We start from the raw sequence: 16561 nt of genomic DNA on the forward strand, positions 1-16561 counted from the left end.
ATTCCGTTATTTTTTTATTGCTTTATATATTTTAGGAGTTGTTGACTGATAACAGCATGTAGTAATTTGCCGACGCTGTTTCAGAAAAGAAATGTTGATAAACCTCGCGTGGTCGAACTGTATCGATCGACACGAATCTATATCTCAGTGCAAGAAAAACTACCCGATATGTATGCGTGTGGATAATGCATGCGCTCGTATTGCGTGCGTGTATGCGTATCGAAAAACCAAAAACCACTGATAAAAGCTATAATAAATTACTCACGAATGATACGCTATTTCGTAAGCGCGCGTCAGACAGCGATAGCAATAAAGTACACAGTACGATTTTTTATGAAAAAATATTAACGATTTATTAATAAAATAACGATTTAAAGCGATTATGGGCCGCACAGTACAAATGAATATCAGGCTGAGGCCAGCTCCTGGATCACAGATCGTGTCGAAGTTACCATTTTTAAAACCTACGTTTAAAATAACAATTTATCATCATATCCAGTTTTGTCATATTGTCCAAAGCGATTATGCCACCGCATTTAGTGTAACAACGCTCATTATTGCAATCTCACTCGAAACGATCGCGTCACTTGGTCAAATCAAATTCGTCCGTTACGAAGAAGTCACTCGAGACGATCATCAAAGTCACCACACTCGCGTCCATCACGGAAATCGCTCGAGACCAAGCGCAGATTGCCGGTACTCTCGAGTGGATTTGAATCTAGTAACAGTACCTGGTATTCCGTGCCCGCTGTACCATACCCGGCGTCGTCTTGATAGTACATCGACGGTAACTCCTCCGTGAGCAGCAAGCCCTCGCTCAGGTCGTTACTCGCGTTTAATACAACGTCCGAGGTGCCGGTCACCACCGAATCTATCAGCGCGCCGTTCCTCTTCAGTTTCGACCAACTCGAATACGTCAGGTCCGTCCTTGCCGAGCCTTGATCCTTCTTCGTAGCGACGACCTCCTTGTCAATCTGCTTGACGACTCGCACGCCGGTGCGGAGCGGCTCCGTGTTCTTCAGCAAAGCGTTGAAAGGTGGCGGTTCCGGCTCCGGTAGGCAACGATCCGTGCTCGAGGTACCGAGGACGACAGCGTCGCACGGCGTCACCATGATCATCTGCTCTTCGTTCGATAGAGCGGCCGGGGGTGTGCTCAGGCTCGAATCGTCCACTGCGTACAGGATGTAGTCGATGTCGGTGTCCGAGGACGGCTTGCTCAGCGAATCCTCGCACCGTACGTCGTGCGTTTTGATCACGTGCTCGCGCAGATTCGCCTCGTTGCCGGCGAAGTGTCCGCAGAGCTCCACCGGGCAACGGTACAGCCACTTCAGGTCATCCTGGTTCTGAGAATGCGCGTTGAGGTCGGCGTGCAGACTCGACGGACTCTCGGCGCTCGTCTTTTCCACAATTTCGACATTTGTCGCCTCCGTGGGCCTTCGCCTCGAGGACTTGACGATCGGCTTCACTCTTGAACCATGGGATTCCTTCGTCTTCGTGCGTTTCGCGCCACCGGGATTGTATTCCGCAGTCGTGCCGTCCGCTAAACTCGCGTTGTCCGTCTTGATCTGTTGGTGCTTCTTGATGTGCACGTACAGGCTGCTCTTAGCGGAGAACCGAGCGTCGCACACGAAGCACTGGAAGTAACGACCCTCCGTGTGCGTCAATCGGTGCTCCTTCAGATGTTCCGATCGCATGAACGCCTTGCCGCAACCCGGCGCGTCGCACACGAACTTCCGTTCGTTCGTGTGCTTCTTTTGGTGCCGCTTGAGCTTGCTCGACGATGAGAAGGCCCATTTGCAGTCCTGGAAGGTGCAGTGGTAGGGTTTGCAACCGGTGTGTGATCGCGTGTGAGCCTTCAGTCGGCACGGCTTGTCGAATACTTTGCCGCAACCCGGCCACGAGCACTTGATGTCCACTTCTTTGTAGCTGTGCGACCGCTGGTGCGACGTTAACGCGTTGCTACTGTAATACCGTTTGCCGCAACCCTCGTGCTGACAAACGTAAGGCGCGTGACGCTGATCGTGCGACTTCATGTGTAGTTCCAATGCCCGCTTCGTCTGAAACTTCTCGTCGCAATCCGGCACCTGGCAAACAATCCTGTTTGGACGGCTATGCAGCTTCGCATGGCTCCAGAGATTGTAGACGGTGGTGAATCGACGATTGCAGCCCTCTACCTCGCATACGTAGTCCTTGCGCTTCAGATGCGTTTCCTTGTGGCGTTTTAACTTGAACTCGGAGTAAAAGGCCCACGTGCATCCCTCGAAGTCGCACTGCGGAAAAAAAGATGATTAATAAAAATCGTTGTAAGCAGGAACGCTTTTAGAATATTTTGAAGACAGCATTTAGTATGCCGTAAGATGTCTTTTAATAAGAAGTATAATTTCTGATATGAAGAAAATAGTTATATATACTATATTTAATATTATAATAAAAATAGCAACATATAAACTTCTCATAATTGCAAAGCATCAATGTTTGTACGACATTCATGAGTAAAACCTTTCTAGCAGCGTGATATGTTCGGTAGGTAGAATTTCAAGAAAAATACGAACCTTGAATGGCCTAACTCCGTAATGAGCCAATAAATGACCCTTTAAAGTGTACAATCTGCCAAACTGCCTGTTGCAACCATCCCGTGGGCAGAGCCACACCTTGTCGTGCTCGGTGATGCATGTAGGCTGTAGACTGTCATCGGTGATGCCTAATTCCTCCAGGGCGTTGGATATGACGATTTCATATTGACTACTCGGATTACTATCGATACCGTATTCCACAGTATCGTTCCAGATTGCGGCAGAAGTGTCTATCTTGGGCAATTTTGGGAAGTTGCCCGTGGCCTCGATCAGCTCCGAGGTCTTGCCTTGATAGATCTGTTTCTCCGTGCCGGTGTTGATGACGATCTGCGTCGTGTTGGAGATCTTGTCGGTCGATATGGCAACCACGGCCATCACGCCATCCTGCGAGCCCGTCTCAGCGAAGCCCTTACCATTGATGTGCTTGTCAAGCTTCTTCTCCAGTCGCTCCGTCATCTGCCGACGCTTCTTAATGATACGTGGCTCAAGCTTCATTCTAGTCTTCGACTTCAATTGCTCCATTATGGTACCTGGAGGATGCGTATCCGTATTAGCGACTATGGAACTCGACGAGCTCTCCTCCACCGGCGTTAAAGTCTCTATGAAGAGCTCTGCGGGGCTCTCCGAAGATTGTGCTTCAACTCCCGACTCTGATTTCGCGCCTTCCACCTCATTCATGTTCCCTAAACCCACTGACAACTCGTTGAGGATAACTTGCGTGGATTTCTCACAAGGCATCTCGTCGGTTTGCTCTAGGACTACCGTGCTTGCCGGAGTACTTTGCTCGATACCGTGGCTCTCCACCTTCAGCGTTGGCTGGTTGCTCGTGGATGGTAGGATCTCACCAGCCACCATCATGTCATCCGGCGATAATGCCGCCAGTGGATCCAGATGATCCAAGTGGAATTCCGACAGCATGTACTCGTCGACGACCTTCTCGCATGGTGGCTCCTCCGCCAACAAGCGGTTCTCGCTCTGCGTCAGGTCCTGCAGTATCGGATCGTAGCTCGATGACAGGTTGTACTTCTTGGCATCGGCCAGATCGATGTCGATGGACAAGCCATATGGATCCTTGCCTAGGAAGCAGTTATGCGACAGCATCTCCTCGCCCAGATACCGATCCACGCCCTCCACCACTTTGGTCGTGTCCAAGTCCATGCTCGATGGCACCGGCGGCTCCGTGTTGCGCATCTTCAACCACTTCTCAAAGTCGGCTACCGTCTCGACGACGTCGGCACTCTTGCCGGTTGCCGTCTGATGCCAGGCCTCGTACCGCTTACTCTTCCTGTCCCTTTTGTCGGTCTCTTCGGCCTTCGAAGGGGCGAAAAGCGCGTCGGGGGACGCGCATTCCGTTCCCTCGCCCTCGCAGCCAGTTCTCTCGCGACTGCGTCGTCTCGACATGCAAGCGGCAACGGCGGCTCCTCCGCAAGACATCGGTGGCCCGCGCCGTAGCCAGCACCGCAGACGAAGCCCACGTTGGACCGGAACGACAACAACATTCGACGGGGCATTATTTTCTATCACGGCATGGAGGGATTCCTCCTCTCCAGGCGCCCGAGATCGCGGTACGTTGCACGTGCAGTCACCGTCGCGCTTGTCGGAGTACGCTCCATGTCCCTCGTCGATCGCGTCCTTCCGGCGCCACGCGGTCCTGAGATTGCACGTGCGACCTACCTACTCGCTCACCTTACACTGGACAGTCACGAATCACCGAGGATTGCAGCGCGACGCGAGCTACGCGGTCGACATAACCTCTTATCACGTACGCGCTGCGCGAGGCGGGCCGACGAGCAGGCAGCGAGACAGACTCGGCTAGGGAGCGGTGTATCGGATCGATACAGCGATTACGTGCGATCAGGAAACTCGTCCGACGGTTCCAAGACGACGGCGAGCGGGAGAGAGAGACGGAGCGAGCGTCCCAGCCCTCTGATCGGGGAGGGTGAATGCTCGATGCGCGCGGCTCGCAAAGTCTCTCTTTCGCGATTAATAACGTAGCGCAGAAAATGCCAACCGGTCCTCTCGAACGAACAAGTTGCGACTCCGCACTCGCACTCGCAACCGAGCCATCTAGCGTTTATCTCGCGACACGTTCGGAGTGCAGTTCAGAGATATGGCTGATAAAGGAGAGCTGTGATCTGTTTTTACTACACTTTCTCTCACGAGTTTCCTCTTTCTTCTTTTTCTCTCGGAAGCATTATCGCTCGTTTGCTTCTGTTGCGCTTGAAAAACAAACTAAGATATCCACAAAAGCATTTATTATTGCGAACGTTAATTACATGAATGGTCGTAATAAATGTATTTTTCATTTGTTTACTCTTTAATCAAGTCGATTTTTCGGATTTGTTCGCGATAACGAAGACGCGCGTCGCGATTTAAACATCTTGTCGTTCACCAACAGTTTCAGCTGTTCAATCCTCGATCGTGCTTGTACGTCTTCTTTCTCCATTGCTTGGCGTAATATTTTTATTGTAGAATCGCGAGTTGCTGCCACACTCATTTGTATCGATATTCCATGTGTCGGCTCTTCGCACGATTTAATATTTTCCGATCTAACATTATTTCTGTAATACTTTGTAATTTTTTCCGAAGGGGGCTTCATCTCGTCGTATGGTTTTCGAAATGTTAGTGTTACTTTTTTACCCTCGCAATTGTCACCCTTCTAATAAAATTAATAAATAGATTTATTTATTTAAAAAATATACAGGGTGTCCCGGGTTTTAACCGACAAACTGCGGGAGCATATTCTACTAGTGGAAATAAGAAAAAATTCTTATATCGAGTTTGCTTAGAAATGCTTTGTTACAAAGTTATAAACCAATATTGAAAAGAAATATGAGATAAGTAACAACGGAACATAGTGTAGAATTTGGAAGGTCGAGGATGTTTATGTTATGCGTATTCACATGTATTCATGTTCACTATGTTGAAACGATTCAGTATGATTGTTACTTTCACAAGAGTAGCTGTTAGATTTCAATCGTCGTGTCAACTAGCAATTACTATCAGAATGCCAAAAGTGTTTTCAAATGAGGAATACACCGATATTCATTTCGTGTACGGATTCTGTGACGGAAATGCACGAGCTGCCGTACGAGAGTATCAACGTAGATTTCCTAACAGGAGAGTACCAGATAGTTCTGTGTTTAGTAATACCCATTTGCAATTACGTAATTTGGGTTCATTTCGACCTATGAATGAATATGATGATGTTCGTTCAGCTCTAAGACAGCGACGACGCTCGGAAAGAATCTTAAATCTTCGCCAAAACAGCTGGATACAGTTAGACGGTTGTCCATCGCACTATGCTAAACAAGTTAGAAACTGGTTAGATGAACATTATGCTCATAGGTGGATTGGTCGAGGAGGACCGGTTTTCTGGCCTCCAAGATCGCCCGATTTAACGCCTCTTGATTTTTATTTATGGGCAACTTTAAAAAATAAAGTTTACAGTACAGAAGTAATCTCGCTTGAAGATTGAAAGCAACGAATTACTAATTCAGTTACTGAGATGCAACAAAATTTTCAGGAACGTCGTACTGTAACAAATTCTGTACTACGTCGGTGTCTAGCTTGTATCGATGCGCAAGGACAACATTTTGAAACGCGTCACTAAATCATTGCGTAGATAATTTTTATTTTTGTGAAAAAATCCGTTGTTACTTATCATATTTCTTTTCAATATTGGTTTATAACTTTGTAATAAAGCATTTCTAAGCAAACTCGATATAAGAATTTTTTCTTATTTCCACTAGTAGAATATGCTCCCGCAGTTTGTCGGTTAAAACCCGGGACACCCTGTATATGTCCCATTATTTAAGAATATAATCAAAAATGTTTGTCAAAGATAAATTTGTTACTCGATCGAATCCTTCCAGCATCATTCTGCTCAACAACACAGCTGTAGGCGCTTTAAATTCTGGTGGCGGTTTAGGCTGTGCTTCCATGCTCTTCTGCTTTCTCAAAGAGCATATTGGCTTGTCAGTGTAAATTAGCACATCTCCAGGCGTCGCTTGATGACGTGGGTCGAGCAACCGCGGGTCCTTCTCGCGTATTTGCCGTCTCTGGCGATAGGCCAAACGGCAAGTGCTAGAGTCCGGCCAAGATTTCCTAGGACCTGGACCAAATAGTCTTTCCCAAAGAGTCAACTTCTGCTTCTGTTGCTTGCAATTAGTCTGCTTTCTCTTTACTTTTGTCGAGGATCTTCCTTGGGAGCTGCAAAAGTATTCTCTCCTCGATTCTGTTAGAATGACGAAACAATTACGTTAAAAGAAAAGACGAATTTATGCTTCTTTATCCCATACAGCACAGAAGCTTGCACCAACATTGCAGCAACGTTGCAACGTTGCAAATTGCAATGCAACAGTACAAAGACATTGCAGAGATACATATCCGCTAAATACCAGCACCTTGTAGCAACATGACATTAATATTTCGGAAACATTGCACAATCAAAATTTGTAATTAATTCATATTAATAATTCATTTTATTAAAACATTGGAGTCTTCCTATCCTAACGAGATTCGTCCAAATCTATTCGACCAATGATGTGTGATGACCAGAATCTGAGCTCGGTAATATATATGTACATGCGGTGTTTGTCTCTTTCGACTATCTAAAGAACATGTCGGTTGTACGACGCGAGCATCATTCTAAAAGAAAGTAGTTACGTAAAAGAAAAAGGTAAGTACTTTTTTATAATATTATGTCTAATTATAGCACTTGTGTGCTGTTAATCTCGTATCTATTAATTATAATAGAGAATCACTCTATTTGCCTATCTCACGGTTTATATCACTATAACCTCAAAATTATGGAAATTCATTAGAAAACTGCATATTAATAGTTGTAATATTTTTAATAACTTTTTCTGTTATAGAAGCAACAGCTTCTATAACAGAAAAAGTTATTAAAAATATTACAACTATTAATATGCAGTTTTCTAATGAATTTCCATAATTTTGAGGTTATAGTGATATAAACGAACACGTGAAATACACAATCATGCCACTGATGCAGAAATTGCTGAATGCATTTCCAAGTGGCTTGCTCAAGCTCCGGTTAGGATTGAGAGATTTATATATTTATGTCATTTTACATATAATTCTATACATACTTGCAGTATGTATATTTTTATGTAATTTTATGCTAATATATGAATTTTAATTCCTATTTTATTTTTACAGGCAACATACAAACAAAAACGAAGAAGATTCAATTATTTAATTAAAGGAAAAATATTTTAACATAATTAAAGGAAAAATAATATCTCAAGAAGAGGATTTTTAAGTTTTTTTTTATAAAGAACAGTTACTTTTTTATAACAAAAATAGAGAAAATGTTTATTTCATTTTTTATTACTATTGTTATATTACATATAATTTTCTATGTTAATAAATAAAAATATTTAAAGTATAAATAATGAATAATTATAATTATTGCAAATTCATTACATTGCAATATTATGACGTTTCGTTGCAATGTTCCGAAAAGCGGACATTTTCACATTCCTGCAATCCCATAGCAATGCTGCAGAAACATTTCGCAGTGAATTTGCAATGTTGCTACGTTGCGGTGGAAGATTCCTGCAATATATATGCAATCTTTTCGTGCTGTATGGGATTCGAGAAATTTAAAATTTTTACGTTTTACTTATTGTTTCACTAAATATTACCATTTTGATGTCTGCCTTTCGATAGGACTTGTTTCGATCTTCCGTAGCTACCATTACAGTCATCACTGATAGTTTTTTTCGAGTACAAAATAGACTTGACATAATGCCACGGTTGTTGCCGTAAGAACAGGTTATATTTATTCTAAGAATTAATATAGATTATGATTAACCATATTGTGAATATTGCATAAATAACAATCGAAGTAAAAATCTTACGTTTGGTGAAAATAGAACGAAAATTTGGAGTTTAGACCGAAAAAATGCCATGAAGGACGAATATCGTCCTACATTCAATATTACACGTTCAACGTGTACTCCACATTTCAGTAAACAATAAAATAAAAGAATGCGTCATAACTCACAACAGTTCTAATAAAATATTCACAATTCTTGAATTTATAAATATGACTTAGTCATACATATTGATTATCGGATCGGAATTGTCGTCAGCTAGGTCATTAATAAAGTTATTTTACACATCATATTGATTATAAATATTCCATGCGTTTTTAAAGCCATTTTTACAAAATTTACTATTTTTATAATATAGTACGTTTCAGTTTGGAATTGATATAAAAAAATAAAAAAGAATGGCCCATGAGGGGATCGAACCCGCGACCTTCGCGTTATTAGCACGACGCTCTAACCAACTGAGCTAATGGGCCAGTTGCGAAGCTGTCTTGATTTACTACTATTCTATTATTATATTACTTATAAAAGAGAAAGAATTATTTGATTTAATTCAAAAATAGACACAAGAGACTTTACTAATAGAATTTTAAATGTTAAATGAAAAGGTAGTTCATTCTCACTTTATAAGATATAAAATATGCATTTGATATCTAAATAATAATTAAAATATCAAGTTAGTACATTAAAAATACTACTTATTGACATTTCTAAACCTTTATTATTTCCGTTATACATTATCTGCGTGCGTACGTGCATGTTAAATAGTTTGGAACATCTCATAAACAAACTTTTGTATCGGATATATTGAGAGGTGATAAAGCTTCCACGATATTCAAACACACGCATGTTCGCGCAAATATACGAAAGAAAGATAAATAATCAACATCGCTCATTTCGTACGCTTTTATATTCTCCTTGTCCTCCTTTCTCCGAAAAAATGATACAGTTTACAGTTCCGTTTCAGTTTAGGTGTATAAAGTGCAGAGCAACTTCGCCCGACGAGGTTCAATGTCGAGGAGCGCAAGCCGAGCGCTAACCTTACCCGACGTGATCAGCAGTGCTCACCCAGTGCTCGCGGAAGCGGAGCGGTGACGGACGTCGAGCGAGCGCGTATCTTCCACCGACGAGGTCGTGCATCACGAGCGGCAGATGACTCGGTCGTAGCGTTCGACCTGGCGAATCATGGCGAGCCGCAAGAGGACCGACGAGTCGTGCCGTCGTTCGTCATCGCTCAACCACAACTTGTGGTTCTCGTCGTCGGAGGACGAGGACGAGAAGGCGACCCCGTCCGGCGCCCGTCGCGCGGCGACGTGCAGGAGACCGCACGCGTCGCCGTCGGAAAACGACGTCGCCTTGGCGCGGCCCTCGCCCTCGGACGAGCAGGAGAGGTACGGTCCTCGTTGTCAAGAACCGTGCACCAGGAACGTCCCGCCAGCGTCTAGAGGTCGCGTGGATGCCGTCGAGCAGGCGACAAGTTAGGATGTGCTATTATTATTATTATTATTATTATTATTATTATTGTCATCATTACGTCTCTCTCTCTGATTTGATGATAGTTTGATGACAGTTTGATAGATTATTTTGTCTGATAAAAGTTAAGAAGAACCTTGTTGCAGGTCAGGACGCAGCTTTGCGTCGCGACAGCAACCCCTTCAGCTTCAAGGCCTTCCTGAAGAATGGCACGCAACAGACTAATTATCACAGTACCGGAGCACGGCCCAAGGTCTACACCTCCCCCACCTCGAGTCCTGGTAGTATTCTCAATAAGGACAATCCCGGTAGCGTCTATTCTAATCGGAATCCTACGGAGCTACCGGACTTTGTACAGGATCACCTGGTCATTGAACAGTGTTACTTGAATCACGAGGCTGCTCAGCCCGTGTTGCCCGACGTGGACAATCTACCGGATTTTGCGCTGAACAGCGTGGAGCAGAGACAATCTCGGCTGCGGAACGAGAGCAAGAAGAACGACAGCGATGCTCCGTGCGAGGATCTGCGATCGTTCGATCTCACGGATACGCTGCACAAGGATTTGCCGCACAGAGAGCATTCTGCGTCGAACGCGAATCACTTGGACCTGCCTGCGTTTGAAGGCAGGCACGACGACGGCCGCCCTCGCCCCGAAAATGGTACTTGGCATACATTCCGTGCCTCTGCTTCGTATAATATTTCTGCAGAGTTTACGAGAGAATACGAGAGCAATTTTCTTTGCAGACTTCCCGTTTAGTTTACTGCCGCCTTTCGGCAGGGATCGGATTCCATCTATCAAGTCGAATCCCAGCGTAAATGCCGCCGTGCGGGAGGGCCCGCCACCGGGCAGTGAAGCAAGCGTCCACAAATCCCTACCAGACTTCTTGAGTGACGGTCCTATGCACAACAGATCTGCAGATCCAGAACCCGCGCGCATGACAGAGTCCGCGGAAATAAGGGTAAGATCGTCGTGCGGCGGGATTCTAAAATCGATTGCAATAATTGTTATTGTATATATATATATATATATATATATTGCAGCTGTTGCTCGAGAACGAAGCGTTACGTCAAGAGTTAGAGTTAGCCCGAAGACAAATTAGTGAAAAGACCGAACGGTAATTGTATTGCATTTATATATCCAGAATAAGAATCTCCGTTTATATTTATTTATCTCATCGGTGCGCATTAATTATCGCAGAATTCGATCGCTAGAAGCAGAATTATTGTCGAAAAAGGAAGTCGAGCATGAAGAAACGGCGCATTTGGAGAAGGCGATGGAGCAAGTCGAGGACAACTTAAAACGAAGTACAGTAAGTACCAAAAAGCAGCAAAACCCGAAATTGTAATCTCCGTAAAGTAATCACGTGGATCATGTATACGATATATCGTTCGTATATCGCAACACGTATCGTACACCCTTGAGAAATGAGAAAACTCTATTTATAGAAGCGAGCAGTTAATGCTGAGAGTACTGTTACGTCATTGAAGAAGGAGATTAAAGCTTTAACGGTTAGTACGATTTGCACATATACTTGAACGACTTTGAACTTAACAAAGTGTCATGAGACTAACGTATCGATTTAATCGTGTAATTTAGACGGAGATATCGATGCTGCGAGTGGAGAACGGTGAACTCCGGGCCGGTATCTCCTCGACTGGCCAAAGCGAGTCGAATGTTGGCGCTGGTAACATGAATCGTACGGTTAGAAGGCTTGCTCGTGATCTATTCACAGCTGCATCATCGGCCGAAGTGTCTCTCAGGTGAGAAATTATTCGCTTTGTTCTAAACGAGGCACAATTCGCGACAGAATTTGGGAACGAGGCATGTACAATGTGACGTAATATATAACGAAAAACGTAGGAAATATAAAATCTATGGAAAGTTTGTATAAAACGGGTTTTTTATTTTCTTGGACAGGAAAACGTTAGATAGACTTTAATTGAATAACAACATTTATAAATTTAATAATAATTAATTCTGCAAAGAATTTCACATCGAGATTCCATATATTTCCATATCTTTTTACAGACAGCTAATGTCCGGCGTGGACAACCTGAGAGTCCTCGCATCGACCCTCGAGAACATGGACAGAATAGAAGACTGGACCAAAGACTTTTTACCTGATTCCGACGAGGATAATGCTGCCGGTCCTGCAGTATAATATGAGAGAAAACGAAGCTTGCTTTCTCCCTCTATATACATACATACATATATATATAGATATATACATATTACATACATTCATATTTTCACACTATCCCATGTTTTGTCACTCCTCCGTACGTGTATCCCGATAGCCCGCAATTTTGCTGCGCATCCACCGATAATCTTTGCGCCGATATATTAATAACGTTGCGCAGCATCGTTGTGAACACAAAGAGATACAATTGTCACCCGATCGTTTCTTGTTATCTGCGGTTATCGCAGAATTTTTAATTCCCATCCCTTTTACCGCCGCTCATAATGCGAATAATCTAATGCACGATTGCTTCGATTCAAACGAGGACACGAAGAGGGAGTACGTATTAATTATTTATGAAATACTCGTTATATATTTTTGTATTTCTCTTTTCGTGACAATTTGTAAAATCCGCTTGTTGGACAGCGGAGAAGTGGCAGTTATATTTCCAATGGCATCGTAATTGCAATCTTTTTCAATTAAATAAATATATTTTATTAATTATGTATCATACGTGGACGAAGAATGTGAATTTTTACATGAAAAAAAAACGAAACTCGCGCGTATGCGGAACTTTACGTGATATTATTGCAATTTTGACGAGCACAGAGTGGTTATTGCGTGCATCATGCAATATATCACGTAATACAGGTCAGAATATATTTTTGACAAAAGAGACGATGAAACTTTTACCGTGTATACGATATGGAGGCTTTAAGCTAGAGAGATACGACCATGTACATTTAATCCGACTTCAACCCAGAAAAATTTAACTGATAAGTTACGTAAATCGCGCAATATGTATATATTACTAGTGCAATATTTATTTTTGAATCAATACTGTATGCAAAAATACATGCAGAGTACGTAATACCACTTTGATATTGAAAGAAATTAAATGATATGCACACAGACACACACTCGTTCATATATGTACACATATGCAAATGCGGATGAAAAGCTCGCGACGCTTGCTATGTCAACATTTTTATTTGGTACTTTGCATAACAATTTCAAACAAAAAAGTTAAGAGACGATATGATATAATGATCTAATCGTGTATTCTATATATTGCAAATTCTATGTATTATTCCTGAAATGGGCGACTTGACCTGATAAACGCAATCATAAACTTGAAACTTGGATTTTTTTTAATGAGTAATTGTAGTAAAATAATTTTAGAAAACATGCAAAAAAACGACAAAAAGAAAACGCAAACGTAACGATAAATTAACATCGATAGTATATCGTTGTATCAACGATATGTTATAGAGAAAAGAAAAAAACAAGGTAAATAAAAAATATAAGTCGAACTGAACGAAATGCCAAACGGTAATCGGCGAATCACAGCGAATAGCAATAACGCTGAATTTATTCAAGCCCCTCGACAATACTGAGCAGATCGGTCTGCGTCTCGGTGTGACTCGTTTGCGTGTTCAGCCAGGACCTACAGCCTCCGATGGGGATGTTGCAGTCGGACTGGCAAATCAGGGACTTGGTTTGAGTCTCGGTGGATACCGTGGTGTCGTCGTGCGTCCACGCGGTCTGGGTCTGTATGTTGGACAATCCGAGATCGGACGACAGCATTTCGTCGCACGTTTGAGTACACATGTTGTTGTACAGTAGCTGCGCCATGTTGTCGAGATTGTTCGTACTCTGGGTTTCCATGTTGGAACCTAGGGCGAACGACCCCGGTAGGGATTCCGAGTACAACGACGGCGAGAAAGCTTGCTCGGTTTGCGTTTCTATGCTGCTGAACCCGTCGTCGAACGTCTTAGCGGCGTGGCTCAGCGTGGGATTTACTTGATACACACCGTCGGCTGGGGCTGAGGAGTACCCCTCGGTGGCTACCGGTGGTGTGACCACGACGTAAGGCAGGGTCATCAACACCACAGTGCTCACCGGTACGCATTGTATCGGGGGATTGTAACTGTGCTCATGCGTGCTCAGCGCTTCGAATTCCGTCTGAGTGACGTTGTCGATGAATTCTTTGAATATGTCCTTCTCGGGTAACGTTTGCGTACCCGAGGTGTTCTTCTCCTCCCAGAAGTCCTGCAGCCCTACGTCGTGGCGGAGCGGTAACGGGCTCGAGGGAAACAAGTTGGCCGATGCGAAATTGTCGCCGAGATTAAGCTCCTCTTTGATCAACGCGTGCTCCGATTGCTTCGACGATGCGCGACGGCCTCCTCCGCGCCTCCGCGCCTCCGACGCGCTCCTGACCGCCTGCGTTTGCGTTTCCGTTGATTTGCCAGAACCCTTGCTGGTCTGCATCTGCTTCGACACTCGCTTCCGGCGCTTTGCATAGTGCTGATTATTGCTAGTGAATTTCGATCGGCTCGAAACCCTCTTGCTTCCTTTATAATCGTCAGTCTGCGTACCAGCGTCAGATGTACTTCTCGTCGTGATGCTAATATTTTTGCTACTCTTGTCTGGTTTGGGTAGTATAGTGACAGGTTTGTTTACGATTTCAGTCGGAAAGACAACTCGCACCGATTTGAAGTTGGCACATCTGCGGTAACATTACAGATTTATATGTAAATTTAATACACGATTTCATCACTAAAAATACACAATACAATAAGTGTACCTTAAGGAAGTTGTATTAAGGAAGTTCTCCTTTTCTGTTATGACGTGTTGAAGCCGCTTCGCATGCGTCAGCAGTGCCTCGTACGTGGTATAGGTCTTTGAGCAGGTGCACGTGAATTCTATGCCGCAAACTCTCACGTGCCCATCCTTGGCGGACTCGGTGGAGAAACTTTTGCTGCAGCGATCGCACGCGTACTTCCTCTCAGCATGCACCTTCAAGTAATGCTGAAGCAGGCAATTTACAGTTATTTTTATTAGAAATGCAGATTCCTTTTTTTATTATCTTTCATCAATACGTCACACGTTATTCACCTGTTTCAGGTATTTCAGGCTGCTGAAACATTTCTGAGAATTGACCGCATAGACGCACGACTGCACGGGGCAGTGATAGCGCACATTCTCCTTCGTGATCTTATCCAATTTTTTTTTCTGATGCACCTTGAGATCATGCAGTCGATAGCGCGACTCGTTCTTGAAGACGAGCCCACACTGACAGGTGACATTGTTGACAATCACGCTCAACTCCTCCGGCGGCGGACAAATTATCTTCTCGCACACCGGCACGCCGCTCTCCGCCGGCAGCCTCCGCGACATTGGAGGTTATCTCGCGGCGATGCTTTTACGTAAATTTCCGAGCAGCCGCGCAAGCACATCCAGAGCTGGGTCGCTAGGCTGTTGGAACAGTTTCTTACGTGACCTGTGTAATACATAGGTCCGTTTTTGATTTCTGAACTGCGACAAATTAGAGTGAGAAAATATATACCCGTCTCACTTTAACGTATTGCACTAGTTCAACAGTGCAGGAATAAAACCAGAGGTTATCAGTTCAGTTCAAGATTACTTATCTTTTAAATTATATTATTTCCTTTATACCTGTATAACCTCCAAATATCACTCGCTTTTTATCGACGCTTCCACGTGAACTACCGAGAACAATTTTCAAATGTCGCGGGTTCGTTTGAGGCACACTAAAGGCCCATTCAGAGTGATTTGCGTGAACGTATCCTAATATAAAGGTGCCTTTCCATGCAGCGAATTTTTCGCTGCGAATGATTTTTAGCGAGTAGCGAATAATTCGCCACGAATAGTTTGTGAGCGTCACATCTGTATGGTTGCATGTCAACAATAGTAAGAAAATATTATACATAGTTGTTTTGAAATGATTTTAAATATTATATTTAACAGATATAGATTAAATTATTACTTTGTAGGAAAATCTTGAAATCTTTGTAATGGACGACGACTCGGTTATAAACTGGACTTGGTATAACCACCAACTGCAGTGGTTATTGCATATGTACAATAAGCAAATTATTATTATATTGTACAGAAAAGAAAAGCTGCTGCAGTTGCAGCTACACTTTTACATTTGAGAAAAAGTGGAAAAAAAGATATTGTAAAAAGAAATATTGGATAGCACCCATTTTTCAAGAAAGGAAAGTGCATGGATTCTTTCATGCTGTGCTACCTAAACTCGTTTTAGATTTGAGATTTAATAATTGCATACGCATGTCTGCAACTCAATTTGAAAAGTTAACATTCTTAGTTCGAGCAGACATATTCGCTCCTTGCGAATATTCGCTACAAGCTGAAACTTTTCAGCGAACAGCGATTACTCGCTGGCGAACAGCGAATGATCACGTGACCATCATTCGCGGGGTTATTTCGCTGCATGAAACGACACCTTTAGATGGGAGCATCGAGCGTCAAACACACGTGCGCAGCACTCTTGCGCAGGATTCAAAACAGCCAAATTGCAGCTTCTTGACGCTAAAGGTACAATTTCATGCTGTCGCCTGTCGCTCATTTTCAGCGTCAAAACAGGTCACATGATCAAAATGAACGCTGGGTATTGGTCAATTTTGATCACGTGACCTGTTTTGTCGCT

General features: G+C 43.5%; 4 protein-coding genes and 1 non-coding gene across 6 annotated transcripts; 1 reads left to right on the top strand and 4 right to left on the bottom strand.

The window, feature by feature from the left end:
- Positions 1 to 327: 327 nt before the first annotated feature.
- Positions 328 to 4714, bottom strand: LOC105277631. The gene is made up of 2 exons (XM_011336128.2): positions 2553 to 4714; positions 328 to 2270 (listed from the first exon to the last, which is right to left on the bottom strand). Exons 1-2 carry the CDS (start codon positions 4005 to 4007, stop codon positions 621 to 623), a joined length of 3105 nt encoding a protein of 1034 aa, XP_011334430.1. The 5' UTR covers positions 4008 to 4714; the 3' UTR covers positions 328 to 620.
- Positions 4715 to 4813: 99 nt separating this feature from the next.
- Positions 4814 to 9596, bottom strand: LOC105277629. Of its 2 annotated transcripts, none has more exons than XM_026971141.1 (4): positions 9503 to 9596; positions 8246 to 8387; positions 6431 to 6810; positions 4814 to 5232 (listed from the first exon to the last, which is right to left on the bottom strand). In XM_026971141.1, exons 1-4 carry the CDS (start codon positions 9572 to 9574, stop codon positions 4891 to 4893), a joined length of 936 nt encoding a protein of 311 aa, XP_026826942.1. In that variant the 5' UTR covers positions 9575 to 9596; the 3' UTR covers positions 4814 to 4890. The 2 variants fall into 2 exon arrangements, with proteins under 2 accessions (XP_026826942.1, XP_011334428.1); XM_011336126.2 differs by lacking the exon at positions 9503 to 9596 and adding an exon at positions 8462 to 9297.
- On the bottom strand, positions 8837 to 8910 carry Trnai-aau. Its single transcript has one exon. It is a non-coding gene; the product is annotated as a tRNA-Ile (tRNA).
- LOC105277630 lies at positions 9491 to 13001 on the top strand. Its single transcript, XM_011336127.3, has 8 exons — positions 9491 to 9911; positions 10054 to 10566; positions 10652 to 10866; positions 10949 to 11022; positions 11106 to 11217; positions 11354 to 11416; positions 11505 to 11668; positions 11937 to 13001. Exons 1-8 carry the CDS (start codon positions 9620 to 9622, stop codon positions 12067 to 12069), a joined length of 1566 nt encoding a protein of 521 aa, XP_011334429.1. The 5' UTR covers positions 9491 to 9619; the 3' UTR covers positions 12070 to 13001.
- Positions 13002 to 13060: 59 nt separating this feature from the next.
- LOC105277628 (protein suppressor of hairy wing) lies at positions 13061 to 15621 on the bottom strand. The gene is made up of 4 exons (XM_011336125.2): positions 15547 to 15621; positions 14986 to 15370; positions 14675 to 14898; positions 13061 to 14596 (listed from the first exon to the last, which is right to left on the bottom strand). Exons 2-4 carry the CDS (start codon positions 15265 to 15267, stop codon positions 13459 to 13461), a joined length of 1644 nt encoding a protein of 547 aa, XP_011334427.2. The 5' UTR covers positions 15268 to 15370; positions 15547 to 15621; the 3' UTR covers positions 13061 to 13458.
- Positions 15622 to 16561: the final 940 nt, after the last annotated feature.

This window comes from Ooceraea biroi, chromosome 7 (assembly GCF_003672135.1).
Source record: "Ooceraea biroi isolate clonal line C1 chromosome 7, Obir_v5.4, whole genome shotgun sequence".
NCBI classification, from domain to species: Eukaryota; Metazoa; Arthropoda; class Insecta; order Hymenoptera; family Formicidae; genus Ooceraea; species Ooceraea biroi.